The sequence below is a fragment of the Littorina saxatilis genome, linkage group LG6, assembly GCF_037325665.1.
Source record: "Littorina saxatilis isolate snail1 linkage group LG6, US_GU_Lsax_2.0, whole genome shotgun sequence".
Classification (NCBI taxonomy): domain Eukaryota; kingdom Metazoa; phylum Mollusca; class Gastropoda; order Littorinimorpha; family Littorinidae; genus Littorina; species Littorina saxatilis.
The window spans coordinates 41584816-41600243 of NC_090250.1; the positions used below are offsets into that span (position 1 = coordinate 41584816).

The window sequence follows — 15428 nt, forward strand, 5'->3', positions numbered from 1 at the left end:
AATTTATAAAACGATCCAAATTTACGTTTATCTTATTCTCCATCATTTGCTGATTCCAAAAACATATAAATATGTTATATTCGGATTAAAAACAAGCTCTGAAAATTAAATATATAAAAATTATTATCAAATTTTTTTTTCGAAATCAATTTAAAAACACTTTCATCTTATTCCTTGTCGGTTCCTGATTCCAAAAATATATAGATATGATATGTTTGGATTAAAAACACGCTCAGAAAGTTAAAACGAAGAGAGGTACAGAAAAGCGTGCTATCCTTCTCAGCGCAACGAATACCCCGCTCTTCTTGTCAATTCCCCGGGCACTGCCTTTGCCACGGGCGGTGGAGTGACGATGCTACGAGTATACGGTCTTGCTGCGTTGCGTTGCGTTCAGTTTCATTCTGTGAGTTCGACAGCTACTTGACTAAATATTGTATTTTCGCCTTACGCGACTTGTTTATATTTAGTCAAGTTTTGACTAAATATTTTAACATCGAGGGGGAATCGAAACGAGGGTCGTGGTGTATGTGCGTGCGTGTGTGTGTGTGTGTGTGTGTGTGTGTGTAGAGCGATTCAGACTAAACTACTGGACCGATCTTTATGAAATTTGACATGAGAGTTCCTGGGTATGAAATCCCCGAACGTTTTTTTCATTTTTTGGATAAATGTCTTTGATGACGTCATATCCGGCTTTTCGTGAAAGTTGAGGCGGCACTGTCACGCCCTCATTTTTCAACCAAATTGGTTGAAATTTTGGTCAAGTACTCTTCGACGAAGCCCGGGGTTCGGTATTGCATTTCAGCTTGGTGGCTTAAAAATTAATTATGACTTTGGTCATTAAAAATCTGAAAATTGTAAAAAAAAATAAAAATTTATAAAACGATCCAAATTTACGTTTATCTTATTCTCCATCATTTGCTGATTCCAAAAACATATAAATATGGTATATTCGGATTAAAAACAAGCTCTGAAAATTAAATATATAAAAATTATTATCAAAATTTTTTTTTCGAAATCAATTTAAAAACACTTTCATCTTAGTCCTTGTCGGTTCCTGATTCCAAAAATATATAGATATGATATGTTTGGATTAAAAACACGCTCAGAAAGTTAAAACGAAGAGAGGTACAGAAAAGCGTGCTATCCTTCTCAGCGCAACGAATACCCCGCTCTTCTTGTCAATTCCACGTGCACTGCCTTTGCCACGGGCGGTGGAGTGACGATGCTACGAGTATACGGTCTTGCTGCGTTGCGTTGCGTTCAGTTTCATTCTGTGAGTTCGACAGCTACTTGACTAAATATTGTATTTTCGCCTTACGCGACTTGTTTCTCCCTTATTGGCAATACCGTTGTTAACCATGCATAGACATTCCCTGTGAGGCACTGCACACGGGAATATCCTTCAGAAGCTATTGCTCTTGTTTTCAGAATGACTAAACGAAGTTTTTATATTTCGTTACAAAGTGAAAATCGATATATGAACACTGAGTCAAGTATAACTTACGTGGTTGTCACAGTTAAATGAACCTTTCTTTCCGTGTAACACAGCATGTCCGCCAACACAGATCTGACCAGGCTTTTACATGGGTCAAGAGCATCCTTCCACTTGAACAAATATCAAAATTCAACGTCCTTTGATACTTTCAGTGCAAAAAATGGATTTAAAGCAACAAAAATAGAAATAAAAATCTAACTCTGCTCAGCACGCAGGCAGGCTGTTAATCTTTTACTCTAATTATGTTCATACTCAGGGGTGCCCCCATTCTGTGAAAAGGCCTGCTGGATGTATTCTCGTGTAAGCAATTATTATCACAGTCTTATTCAAGATTTTGCATAAGATAAGAACTTCGTTTCAAAAAATCAAGTAGGCTCGCTCCTTTCAAATTATGTGTTTTTGCGCAACGCTTGAAAATCTTTCGACTGAAATATTGATCTGGCCTTGTGCGACCACTTTTACGCACAATCATTTTTCATTTGTCACGCAAGTTTTATCACGCCATGCGGGGCCGGAGGGATCCAAGGAGTGATAAATGGTTTCTAGGCAGGCCTTTATGACTTATTTAATCGATACTAGTGACAAAGGCATTATAACTGTTTTCGCCAAATTGCTACAACCTGCTACAGCTAGCCTATTGTGTCAAGCATATCAAAAGCTCAAGTTAAACTCAAGACCAACAAACTCGCAATGACACTGAAGGAATAAGGGATGCAACCGAATAGTCATTTTAAGGTGAGAACTATGGCAATCCGTTTGTAAAGAACTCAAAGTTTGTGTGTTTGATCTAAATAATGCATTATTTATTTAAATAATGAATTATTTAGATCATACACACAAAAACTTAGTTTCTTTACAAACGGATTGCCATATATCTCATCTCCAAAGCTTTTCCAGCTCAGACTTAAAGAACCGACTGTCAGAAATAGAGTGCTCTCGTCGACAAACATGCAAGATGTGAACCATTACTTTCTGTAAGAGTTAGACATTCATTTATACAACTGTAGCAGTTTTCCTATTTTAAATTTGTTTGTTTGTTTGCTTAACGCCCAGCCGCCCACGAAGGGCCATATCAGGGCGGTGCTGCTTTGACATATAACGTGCGCCACACACAAGACAGAAGTCGCAGCACAGGCTTCATGTCTCACCCAGTCACATTATTCTGACACCGGACCAACCAGTCCTAGCACTAACCCCATAATGCCAGACGCCAGGCGGAGCAGCCACTAGATTGCCAATTTTAAAGTCTTAGGTATGACCCGGCCGGGGTTCGAACCCACGACCTCCCGATCACGGGGCGGACACCTTACCACTAGGCCAACCGTGCCGGTCCCCTATTTTAAATGAGTTTTATTCAAATTCATCATTTGCCGGCGAAAAACTATACAGATTGTAGGTAGGAACAAAAATACGTACTTTAAATTCTGTAAGCTAACGTCTATTTTCTGTCCGGCATTGCAGATATGATGTGAGGTGTGTGCACTTTTCTCTAAATGTGACCCACCACCACGAAATGACTCGCATGTCACCTTTGCATGATTTTCATATGTTTACATTTCCTTAAAGAGTTTTTTGTGCTCTATCCAATGGTGAAAACCGTTTTAGAAAAGAGCGAAAACTGAGTTATAAGCATGTGACTAAGGTGACCCTCAAACTGTTACCAGACATTCCCCGGACTTATATTAAGCCTAGCGCAGAACCACGCGAGGTGACATGCGACTCATTTCGTGGTGGAGGGTCACAAATTAACGCTTATATCTAGTCTCCCTCGCATTGTTTGTTCCCAAGTGCCTGTACTTCTAAAATCTGTCTGCTGTCTAAACTAACCTTCTTTACCTAAACTGCCAGCCCGACTGATCTCTAAGTAGGAAAGTCACGAGAAGAAAGACGACTTCCACAAGACACGAAAATCACTCGGATGGATACACGAAGCCCACACTTGGTTGAACTTTTCCACAACTACTGTAGAAAGTGACTAGTCAAGACGAATACATGAGAATCTAGTCATGTCAAGACCCTTGCTAAAAACGCCATTTTGGACGTCCCTGACTCCCCATCAGCTGATGGGTTTTTTCACGTCAAGTGTAGATTGATTGTGCGATTGTGTGTTTTGTCATTTGTGCGAGCCTCTGTCAGATACCCTATTATTAAGTAGATGTGCATTGCCAAGGCACTGCATACCCCCAGCGAAAGACCAATCGTCCGTTTCTCTCTCTCTCTCTCTCTCTCTCTCTCTCTCTCTCTCTCTCTCTCTCTCTCTCTCTCTCTCTCTCTCTATGTCTCTCTCTCTTTCTCTCTGTCTCAGTCTCTGTCTCTGTATCTTCTCTCTTTCTATCATTACCTCTTTCTCTCTCTCGCTATCTCTCTCACGCACACACACACACATACACGCACACATACACGCACACAACCACACACACTCACACACGCAAACACACTTACACCCACACGCACACATCCACACACACAAACACACACACAAAACACACACAACACACACACACACACACACACACTTACGCACACAGACCCAAACAGGTGCCAACACAACAGCGCACTCTCTTCCTCTCTCCTTATGTTGAAAAGGAAAAAAAAGGCTGAGAGAGAGAGAGAGAGAGAGAGAGAGAGAGAGAGAGAGAGAGAGAGAGAGAGAGGGAGAAAGAGAGAGAGAGAGAGAGAAAGAGAATATGAGAGAGAATGAGAGAGTCAGACAGACAGACAGACCGAAAGACAGCCACAAACAGACAGAGAGAGAAACACACACACATACGTGCTCTGTTTATGTTTTAGTATCGCTTATGATAATGTTCTTTCGCCAAATGGGACTAGCAGACGAACTTTTGCACCCGTGTTCCAACGTTAATTACTGTATGAAGTTCAGTTTTCTGGGGAAAATAGTGTATGAAACCGCTTTATGTTGTTTAGAGATGTGTGCATTTGGTTGCGTGTTATCTGTTTATAAAATGAAATATTGTTGAATACTGACCGTCGGATCGCAGTCAGTAGTGTTGTCGAAGAAACTGCGTTAAAAGAAGGGGAACTACTCTTGTCGCTAGAGTATGAGTTACTTGCCTTGGGAATTTGCTTGTGATGAACGGTTTGTGCACGGCAGATTTTGAAGCAAAGCGGCCTTGGGTGGCGTTTGCTGAAAAAATGGGGGCGCCAATTTTACCCACCGTATTTTTGTTAGTATGGTCCCAATTTTTGGTGAACTTCCATCTCCAACTGTAGCCTATAATCGGGCACAACGAATCCTTCTTTATCATGTATTATCGGTGTGAACATTTCTCAAGTCGATTACAGTATAGCGTTCGTGGGATACCTCCAGCTTCGCTGGGAAAATAGCGGTAGATGTATCTACAGCAGGGACGGATGGGTCTGACGCCGAAACAGTGAACTATGGATGTATCTACCAAACAGTGCACTGTCTAAAAATACGGTTGAGAACGAGAGTGTCTACATGATAATATCAGCAATAAAAATACAATACCGTTCTGATGTATAATAGCGTTATTTATTGATACAAGGACGGTCTCAGGGTACTTAAACAACATTAAGCTACATATATACTCTCCTCGGGTTATTCTTGTTCAGTGTTGCAATCGGCTCCGAAAGGGTTTGATTCTCCAGTAGGCTGTCTGTGAAGAGTTCTTTCTAGATCTAATTCTTATCCCCTCCCCCCACCTCTTCCATTACCTCTAGTGTGCTCCCTGCTTTCAAAATTCCACTAGTTGGAATGTAGGCGGTGGAGACACACACAGAGTAAAGGATGATCTCCTTTGCTCATGTATAATTTCTATGCATTCTCGCTCTTGACGTCATTCTATATATATATATATATATATATATATATATATATATATATATATATATATATATATATATATATATATATATTGGACAATAAAAATTCAATACTTCACATAGTTATAGACAACTGAAGGGGCCGGAAACACTGGCGAGAAACCCAACTCTCACCGTCCTGCGTTTCGCGAAGCAGAACTGTCATGAACAGTCATGGATAGTACAGATACATGGTATCCCACTCAGATAGACATAACATACATATCACTACTGAAAATGTACAGACATACAATAATATATGACACAAATTTACCGAATCACATGTGCAAGTCAGAGGCAATGTCATGCACTCTACATCAGCTGCTGGGCACCAAACAAAACTTTCATGCACGGATACAACCTTCTCTTAGTAAAAACAAAAACACCCCAAAACTAGTTCCTCTTCCAATGCCTTCAGCAAATCCACGAGGGCTTCACAATACTCGACAATGACAATGCACATCACAGGTAAAGTTAACAAAGGCCACTATCATCTGGCGTTGGAACTGCTGTCATAAACAATTTCAATGTCTCCAATCTTTGGTAAAGCGTTATCATGTTCTTTGGCATCTTTCCGGGCCTCGAGTCTTTTGATTGGTCCCTCCAGGCACAACAGTCCCGCAGCTATCAGAAGTCCACAACCAATCGTGTGATACACAAGTGCGTAAGACCCTGTCGTATCCCGGATGTAGCCTGTCAACACACGCACAAAAGGAATCAGTAACGCCGCCTGATAAATGTTTTTCGTGTTTTTTTATACTCAAACAAGGTGAGATATGCTGATACGCTGTTGAGCCATTGCTTTTAGTCTGACATTTATAGTAAAGGTAAGTAGTTCCCATCTCTCTCTCTCTCTCTCTCTCTCTCTCTCTCTCTCTCTCTCTCTCTCTCTCTCTCTCTCTCTCTCTCTCTCTCTCTCTCTGTAAAAAGTTCCATGAAGATAATAAATAATCAGTTCGTTATCACAGTATGCAATTAAAGACATGAAATCCTCTGTCTGTCTTGTCTAGCTGTCAGTCTATCCTTTACACTACCCTGAAACAACCTTCACTGTTAGACCGAGGACCAAATATTCCTAAAGCTTGTGGATGAAGAAAAACACAGTAGTGCACTCACTTTTGACTTCCGGGACATATCTTGATAAAGACTAAACATTTTAAAAATGATTTTTAAAAAGGTCCATATTAGCAGAAGACTCACCCAGGAAAGGATAGACGGCGCACAAGGAGGCGCCAGAGATGAGCTGACAGAATCCGATGCCCTTGCCCATGTTCTGAAGCCCCACGAACTCGATGATCAGTACGGGCGCCAGGCAGTTGGCCACGCCCCCGAAGATCCCTTGCAGAACCGCAAGCACCACGAAATGCTCGAATGACGTCATGAAGCGCACGAACTGCGTCACCAGAGCCAGAATAACGAAAGAGATGATGATCATGGTGGACACACGCAGGATCTTCAGGTCGGCGATGAAGCCGCACGAGAGACGACAAAAAAGGTCAAGGCCACCGATAATGCTGAGCAGCAGCGACGCCCTTGTTTCCGAGACGTCATTCTCCTTGGCGAGGGCGGGGAGATAATCCAGGGAGATGTTGACGAAAGGGGAGACGGTGACGTAAAACATGAGCAGACGAAACGTGGGCCTCTTGAACAGAGAGAAGTCTAACATGAACACCATTTTCTTGGGACACTGCACCAAGAACGTCAACGCCCTCCTGCAACTACAGGCGGGCTTCTGGTCCTTCCTACCGAAATCCTCTTTCCTGCTCGCCCGGTCCTCCCAAATACCGGAGTCTACAGACTTGTCGCTGGCGGCCTTTTGTCCTTTCTTACCGTTCCCCGCGGACACCTGGGCGTACAGGTCGGCGGATACGACGTCCAGTGAGGACACGGACATGTACTTTATCACGCTGCTCTGGCTGATGGCCTCAAGAATGGTGGGCTGGTGCCGCGACCTCTCGCTCTCCCTCACCCTGATCTGCAGCGGCTTCTCCGGTGGCTCGGAGTTCGTGCGTTTTCTGAAGGTGGCGGGCTGCAGGCCCAGCTCCGGGGTGCTGTTTGCAAGGGCCGCCAGGTCGCCCTCCAGCGTGTCGAAGTGCCGGGAGCACATAATCTCAGACATGGACTCTGGCTGCAAGGGGTTGTGAGGTTTTGCGCCCCGGGCGTGTGGCTTTACCCTGGAGTCACTGGAACAGTGCAACATGTCAGAGCCACGCGCTGCGTACACTGCACTTGGCTTGAACTCACTCTTCGCCTTTCGGGGAGATACTGTCCGCACCCTGTCCCCCACCTGCCCCGAAGACACTTCACTCGTCCTGCCTGACCCATTGCCAGTCTGGTCACACGATTCCACCACTATGGAAGGATTCGTTCTAGGTCCTACTGACGTGTCCCTACCCACACCATTAGACCCAACATGTCTGACGTCCTCGGAATCCGACCTACACACCACTGACGTCACATCACCAGTACTACCAATACCTAAAGCCGCATTGTTGGCGTTGGACCGTTGCTGCTGCCGCCGACGGACATGCGATTTGGAGAAGAAAGAGGTGGGTCTGAGAAGCAAGGCAGCGGGAATAGAGTTGAGGCAGATGCCGCCGTAGAGCAGCAGCGTGCCACTGAGACCGTACTCCTGCAGGAGGAAGGAGACGAGCGGGGGGACGGCCATGTTGCCAATGCTAGCTCCACACTTGGCCAGGGAAAGCGCCAGGGAGCGGCGCTGCTTGAAGTATGCCCCGATCAGAACCTCGCCTGGGGAGATTAGCATGGCCATGCCTAACGCTGCAAGAACACACAACAGGGTTATATAACATTGATATCAACACAGCACCTCGCCTGGCGATTTCAGCACGGCTGCAATCACACACCATTACATAATAATAATAATAATAATAACTGGACATTTTTAAGTGCCTAACCTATAGCTCCAGGCCCTTTACAAAAGAACATATATATATATACAGAATAGAACAATTAAAAGTACAACCTACATTTCTTTACTTTCTTTCTTTATTTGGTGTTTAACGTCGTTTTCAACCGTTCAAGGTTATATCGCGACGGACAACCTACATAAAACAAATTAATCATACAGACACAAATCACCACATGTACTGTTCACACAATAATCATATATGCAATACACATATATATATACAAACATACACAGCCAACACTCTCAACAATCATAACAACTTTATGGGAGAGGAGTATGTGCAGAAACGGAATGAAGAAGACATTAGGCCAGGTTGGTGTAATATTCTGTTAAAAAGAAAGTTTTCAACTGTTGTTTAAAAGAGCTGAGAGAGGTGCAGTGTCTGACAGAGAAGGGAAGAGAGTTCCAGGGTGGTGGTGCAGCACAACAGAAGCGTCTTGCTCCGTGCTGCTTCCTGCTGAAGCGCTCAACTTTCAGTAGCCTGGTGTCAGAGGATGAGTGTGCGTGATGGGGTGTATATGTACAGGAGTTCCGAAAGGTACTGAGGGGCACTTCCTGAGAAGACCTTGAAACACAGACAAGCGACTTTGTACTTGATACGCTGTTCCACCGGCAGTCAGTGGAATGTGTATAGCAGGGGAGTGACATGCTGTGTTTTCTTTGGCCTAAAGATGATGGGGGCTGCAGCATTTTGAACAGTTTGGAGAGGCTGGGTAACTAACGAAGGATATCCAATCAACAGGGCATTACAATAGTCTAAACGAGACAATATGCAGGAAGTGACAAGGGTTTTTGTGGCTTCTTCGGTGAGCAAGTGGCGGATGGAGCTGATGCGCCTAATTTCAAGGTAGGCTGCCTGACATGTTTTTGTGACATGATGTCTCATAGAGAGGTCAGAGTCAAGGTAGAACCCAAGATCTCTGGCCTTCCCTGAGAATGTGACAGATGCTGAGCCTAACTGAATGGCAGATGGAAGACTGTGACGAGAAGAAGAGGTTGAAGAGGCAAACTGCTTCAGTTTTTTTTCGTTAAGTTTAAGTTTGTGTTCATTCATCCAGTCTTTTACATCAGAAACGCAGTCTTGTAGGGAAGAAACAAGGTCATTGACCTTTTCAGGAGGAGATGCTTGATGAAGCTGTGTATCAGCAATATCAACACAGCAATATCAACACAGCAATATCAACACAGCAATATCAACACAGCAATATCAACACAGCAATATCAACACAGCAATATCAACACATAACACGCACAAGCGCGCATGTAAGTACACACACACACACACACACACACACACACACACACACACACACACACACACACTCATCCCCTCCCCCCACTCCACTCACCCAGCAGAACGGAGTGTATGCAAATGAGCAGAGTGAGCTCATTGGCCACGGAGGACAAGATGGCGCTGAGTGACATCAACAAGCCGCCCATCAGAACCAGACGACGTGGTCCGAACCTCGGCAGGAAGACATTCATCACGTACAAACCTGCACGGAACAATTCCACCATTACATACCTCAAATATATTCATAGCAGGGCTAACGTTTGACGTCGAAAGTTCCTACAATTTACCAAAACTTTACAGCCATTTTTGGCAGATCTGCCAAACTTTCTTCGTGGTTGGGGGAAGGCCACTGCCAACACTTTTGTAGATGTTCCAGCAGATTCTTCTTAAAGGTACTGAACTTGTCAAATCCAGGTGCACGGAGCCCCTGGGGCTTTTAGTCATACCTCAGGCAGCTATCCGCTAGAAGAACTACCAAGTTTCATTGACTTGCACCCAAAGAGTCAAGAACTGCGATTTTTTTACGAATTAATTTCGTACTCGGACCCGGCTGGTCTTGACCTATTTTTGGATCTAAATTTAGATCAGGTAGATCACCACATCATGCACAAAAAGACCCGTCACTAGCAAACTATGTCAGACGTCATCATGAGTTTGTGTAAAACAAAATCGAGGCCGGAATCACTCAGTTGAATCGAACTCCGACAAAACACCACGTAATAACTAGGTTAATTTATGCACTCGCGTGAACAAGAAACTGTCGAGCTTCACAGATGTCGTCGTTGGGTAGTTTTGGGTTTGTTTTACTACCATAGGAGGATTTTTGAACTGTAAATGCACTCAGCTGCAACAAAAACGCAAAACGAAGGCTGTGAGCTGCACTGTGCCTTTAAAACAAATAATAGCAACTGCTATAGTGGTAACCAAAGGAGGATATAGTACGTATTATGATTTTAAGAATGAAAATTGCCCAGCTGCATGTTCAGAGGTTGTCGTTGTTTTCGAAAAGAGATTTGTTCCGTACAGCTCTCAATTTCTATTGTCAATATCAAGGGAGCTTACCTCCCTCTTGTACTTGATTTCCACAAACGATCGACATTTGACTCAGAAAGAACTATCGTGCAAGCAACTTAAAGCCAATATTATTAAACTGGCCTTGACACTGAAGGATAAGAGACGTAGCCGAAGCGAACACTTATAAGCTAAATGTTATTAGCTGAATTAGTTCGAAAAAAAAGTTTGGTTAAAAGTGTATGATCGCACTAGAGCAATTTTAAAGTGTTTTGTTTTTGTCCTTCATTTTTCGGCCAGATTGTTTCCCCAGTGCAGGCAACAATCCAACAACCAGCCAACCTATACAAAGTCATTGCGAACTTCGAATTTAACCGGCCTTCAGCAGTTAAACGTGATCAAATTCCTGAGTGCAGCGCTCGTCAGCACCCCTCACCAAACATCCCCGACCCACCCATACCCCCCCCCCCACCCCCCACCCCCCTCCCATCGTACAACCCCCGTCCCATCAGCTGGCATAGAAAAGAAGGATGTTCTGACCACAGAGGCTGAAGATGCCTGCTCTGATGGAGAAGAGAAGGGCGGTGTGTGTGGCGGGTGCGTTGAACTTTCTCAGCAGTTCCACGAAGAACAACCCGCTGGACTTGAGGTACCCGGACAGCAGCACGAAGTTCGTGAACATTCCTGGGGAGCGATCATACAGTCAAAGTCTTAAGACCGAGTTCATTTACACCCTTGCACAGTCACAACACAGTCAGTCTTAACATATAATAAAAACATTTCTGTAATTGATTAGACACTTCTGCTATAGCACATGCGATGAGCTTGACCGCATTGCTATCCAATTTTACAATTTTAGAAAACTACAGAGAGTTATAAATAAATGAACAAAAACTCATGTGATTTTGTTTTTTTGTTTATGCAGCCTGGTACACTTAATCAGAGAGATGAAGAGAAATCACCAGAGAGAGGGGGAGAGAGAGGGGGGGGGGGCAGACAGACAGAAAGACAGACTGTAAGAGACATACATAGAGAGAAAAACAGACAGTCAGAATAAGAGAGTTTTGTTTTTCTTTTTTTTTAACCGCAGTTGCATGCAGGTTTGCTACTACAATTATTTTTTGCCTTATTTTTTTTTTTTTTCTTCGTGTGTGGCTTGGAGCAAACCTTCTTCATAGGTCTTTTCTTTTCTCAGTCAAATGTGTGCATTTTTAAATCAACAAACTTTATCAGTAAACTAATATGTTTAAGTAAATAAATAAAAATAATCATAACATAAATTTATTCCTAATGTTCAGCTCAGTTTCCAATAATACACCCAAATCTAACTTTTTCCCATATTTAAATTTTCCAATGGTCATTTTGGTGATTAAAATACAATAATTCACAAAATAAATATAATCATTTTTCAAACTTTCCCTAAAATAACCCAAAAATACATTTTCTTCATTCAAAATAATGGCAACATGTATTTTCTTGTAAACAAAATCTTTACATATTTTCCAACCCTTCATCACCTCTTGGCAACTAAACACGCGGACACAGATCTTAAATGCAGACTTAGCCAAAATTGCACACTGGGCGGAAAAATGGAAAGTTAATTTCAATAATTTAAAAACAGATTTGATGACCTTTTCTGGAAATAGAATGCCTGAAACCCTTCCTCTTGTATTTGATGGAACAATTCTGAGAGAAAACCACGTTCACAAACATCTTGGTGTACTGATTCAGAGCGACTGCAAATGGGAATCACATGTTCAGTCAATTATATCTAAAGTACGTGTTCTTCTCTCATGTTTTCGGTCCTATAAGTATCGCCTTAGCCGAAAGGCACTTGAACTTATGTATAAATCTTTTATTATTCCCCATTTTGATTTTTCTGACGTCATTTGGGATAACTGTTCTGACAGATTAGCTACTTTATTAGAAAACTTGCATCTTGATGCCATAAGAACCATTATAGGTGCAGTTCGTGGCACGAGTCACCAAAAATTGTACGATGAATCAGGATTTACAACACTGAAGGAGAGGCGAAAAAGACACAAATTGATTTTGTATTTCAAATTAGTTAATGCACGCGTGCCACCATTCTTACTAGAACGTCTGCCTCCTCTCGTTGCTTCTGTGAACCCTTACCATAGACGAAGACCACTTGACAGACAGACTCCCCACTCTCGAACTGAATTGTATAAAAAGTCATTTTTTCTGTCTTCGACTTCCCTGTGGAATGAGCTTCCAGATACTGTAAAACAACTTGATTCTATTGGGTTATTTAAAAAACGTATTAGTTCTGATGATTCTGTTGTTCCCTCGTATAGATACACATCTGATCGAAAATCAGAAATTATCCATTGCAGACTGAGATTGAGGATCAGCAATCTAAATAGTGATCTATTTGACAGACATTTAATTCCCGACCCGTCATGCACTTGTGGTTATCGTGTTGAAAATGCGGAGCACTATATTTTTCATTGCCCCTTATCTCTTCAAATACGTGAAGTCACCTTGTCAACACTGCCCAACTATGATTTGCTAACCGCTGATGATTTTCTGTATGGCAATAGAGACAAGTCAGACAGCGAAAATGCATTGATATTTGACCAGTTATTCAGGTTTATCTTATTAAGCAAACGTTTTGAATAATGAATGCATTTATCTCATCCATGTTCGAAACGACCATGTGCAGTACTGTTTACATTTCCTTGTTCTGGTAGTATTCTATTTTCAACCATGTGGAAGTCATTGTATGCGTGTGTGTGCGAGTGAGTGTGCGAGCGCGTGCGAGTACTGTTGTTAGTTTAGCATTGGTTTTTTTTTCTTTTGTTTTTTGTTTCCTTTTATTGTTACATGTTTGTCTACCATAATTTACCATTATTATTTTGACATTATTTCAAATTTGTTATATTAAAATCGTCCGCCAAATTTCATTTGCTTTTAAGAGTACGCTTATAAGCCTAGCTTGTTGTGCTCCATGTTCCTTATTTCATGTATGCGGTAATAGTACCAATGGAATTTATTGAATAAACTTGTTTAAACCAACTAAAAAAGAAATGTTCAAGGGTGTCTAATTCATTACAAAATTCACATTTATTCGATGTTCGTAATCCCATTTTGTTTAATAAAATATTGGTTGGATATATTCTATGTAATAATTTCCAGTGCAGCAGACGTAATCTTTCTTCTTTTGTGCTGTTAACAGCCAATAACCAGTTTCTCTTATCCAAATCTACATTATGTTTTCGTTTCCAAAAATCACAGGCACCCGGAATCTGGACATCAAGATCAACTAAACATGCTCTAATAAACTTTGCTGTTATATTTCCACCATTAATAATGAAATCCTGCAATGTACAATATTGATATGGTAATGTGTCAGTACGTCTGGATTTAAGTGCTGTGCATAATGCCTGTGCATAATGCATTATATTCAAACTGTCTGGATGGTGTATAACCCACTTTTTCACATAAATCTTCAAAAGAAATAATAATACCATTTTCATTCATGACATCCTTTACAAATGAGATATTATGTTTTATAAAATCTTTAAACAAAATAGGCATTTATGTTTAAATTGAATATTCATATTGTTCCAAATGCATTGGTCCTTCAAATGTACTGGTTCAAAATTATACTTTTCACAGAAAAAACTTTTATTGTCAAGCCAAGTTAATAACACTTGTTTCCAAAACAATGATCTGCAACTATTGAGGCCATTCATCGTTTTCGAAGATGCATTTGAGTCAAAGCACGATAAACCAATGCCCCGACATGCCAGACAATATCTTGGAATAACAGACCAATACTTTTGTGTGGAGTTATGCAAATTAACAAGCCAGGAAATCATAAATGAGTTGTGCATATCTACTACGTTTATCATATTCAAACCACCATAATCTTTTTCTTTACACATAACTGTTAGTTGAGGGCGCCCCCCCCCCTCCCCGAAAAATGTTGATAAAAACAGGAAAATGGGATGATTATGTAATCATGAGAATACTACGTATTTTATATTTTGTAATACGTATGATTATGTAAGCATGAGAATACTACGTATTTTATATTTTGTAAGCGCCTAGGGCTATATTTAGATTAGGCGCACAAATGTTCATAATAATAATAATAATAATAACTGTTCGTCTTACTTTTTCAAATGCGCGCGTATTTGAATACTTTTTCTTCCAAATAAACCTAAACAAAATGGAATTAATATGGTGTAACACATGATGAGGTACTGCCAACAGACAGTCAGAATAAGAGAGAGTTAGAAAAGGAGGAAGAGAGGTAAGAGAGGGAGAGTGAGATAGAGATGTAGAGACAGAGTATGTCTGAAACAAAGAAGAAGAAAAAACGAAAATTACACAATGAAAGAATATGTTAGATTCCATTCAGGGGCGGATTCAGGGGTTTCCGGAACCCCCCCCCCCCCCCCCCCCCAGCCTAAAAAAAAAATGTATGTAAGAGAAAAAAGGAAGAAATAAATAAATTTGAAAATAAAGAAGACCTGATGCTCAGATTGCACCAGATTGCTCCATTTTCCTTGATTTTGGGTAATTTATTGGCTCAGGTATCCCAATCGGTCAATTGCCAATATTGGGATATAAATTTGTCTTCTTACATTTACTTTTTGGAAGGTGTATTAGGATAAGTTTCTTGGCTTAGATTGCACCAGATTGCTCCATTTTCCTGTTTTTATCAACATTTTTCGGGGAGGGGGGGGGGGGGCGCCCTCAACTAAGCGCTTCGTGTCGTCGAATTATCCCTAAACGAAATTTGGAACCCTCCCATAAAAATGATGTGATCCGCCCCTGCCATTCACGTGTACGTATGATTATGTAAGCATGAGGGGAGACGA

The 15428-nt window shown here is 41.6% G+C and overlaps 1 protein-coding gene across 1 annotated transcript in view; it reads right to left on the reverse strand.

Moving 5' to 3' along the window:
* Window positions 1–5730: 5730 nt before the first annotated feature.
* The window catches only part of LOC138969236 (uncharacterized), a 14794-nt gene continuing 5096 nt past the window's right edge, over window positions 5731–15428 (reverse strand). The window contains exons 3-6 of the mRNA XM_070341981.1: window positions 11116–11259; window positions 9620–9766; window positions 6539–8119; window positions 5731–6031 (exon numbers count right to left, since the gene is read on the reverse strand). Coding sequence (XP_070198082.1) covers window positions 5829–6031; window positions 6539–8119; window positions 9620–9766; window positions 11116–11259 — 2075 coding nt within the window. The 3' untranslated portion in view covers window positions 5731–5828. The remainder of the gene's footprint in view (window positions 6032–6538; window positions 8120–9619; window positions 9767–11115; window positions 11260–15428) is intronic.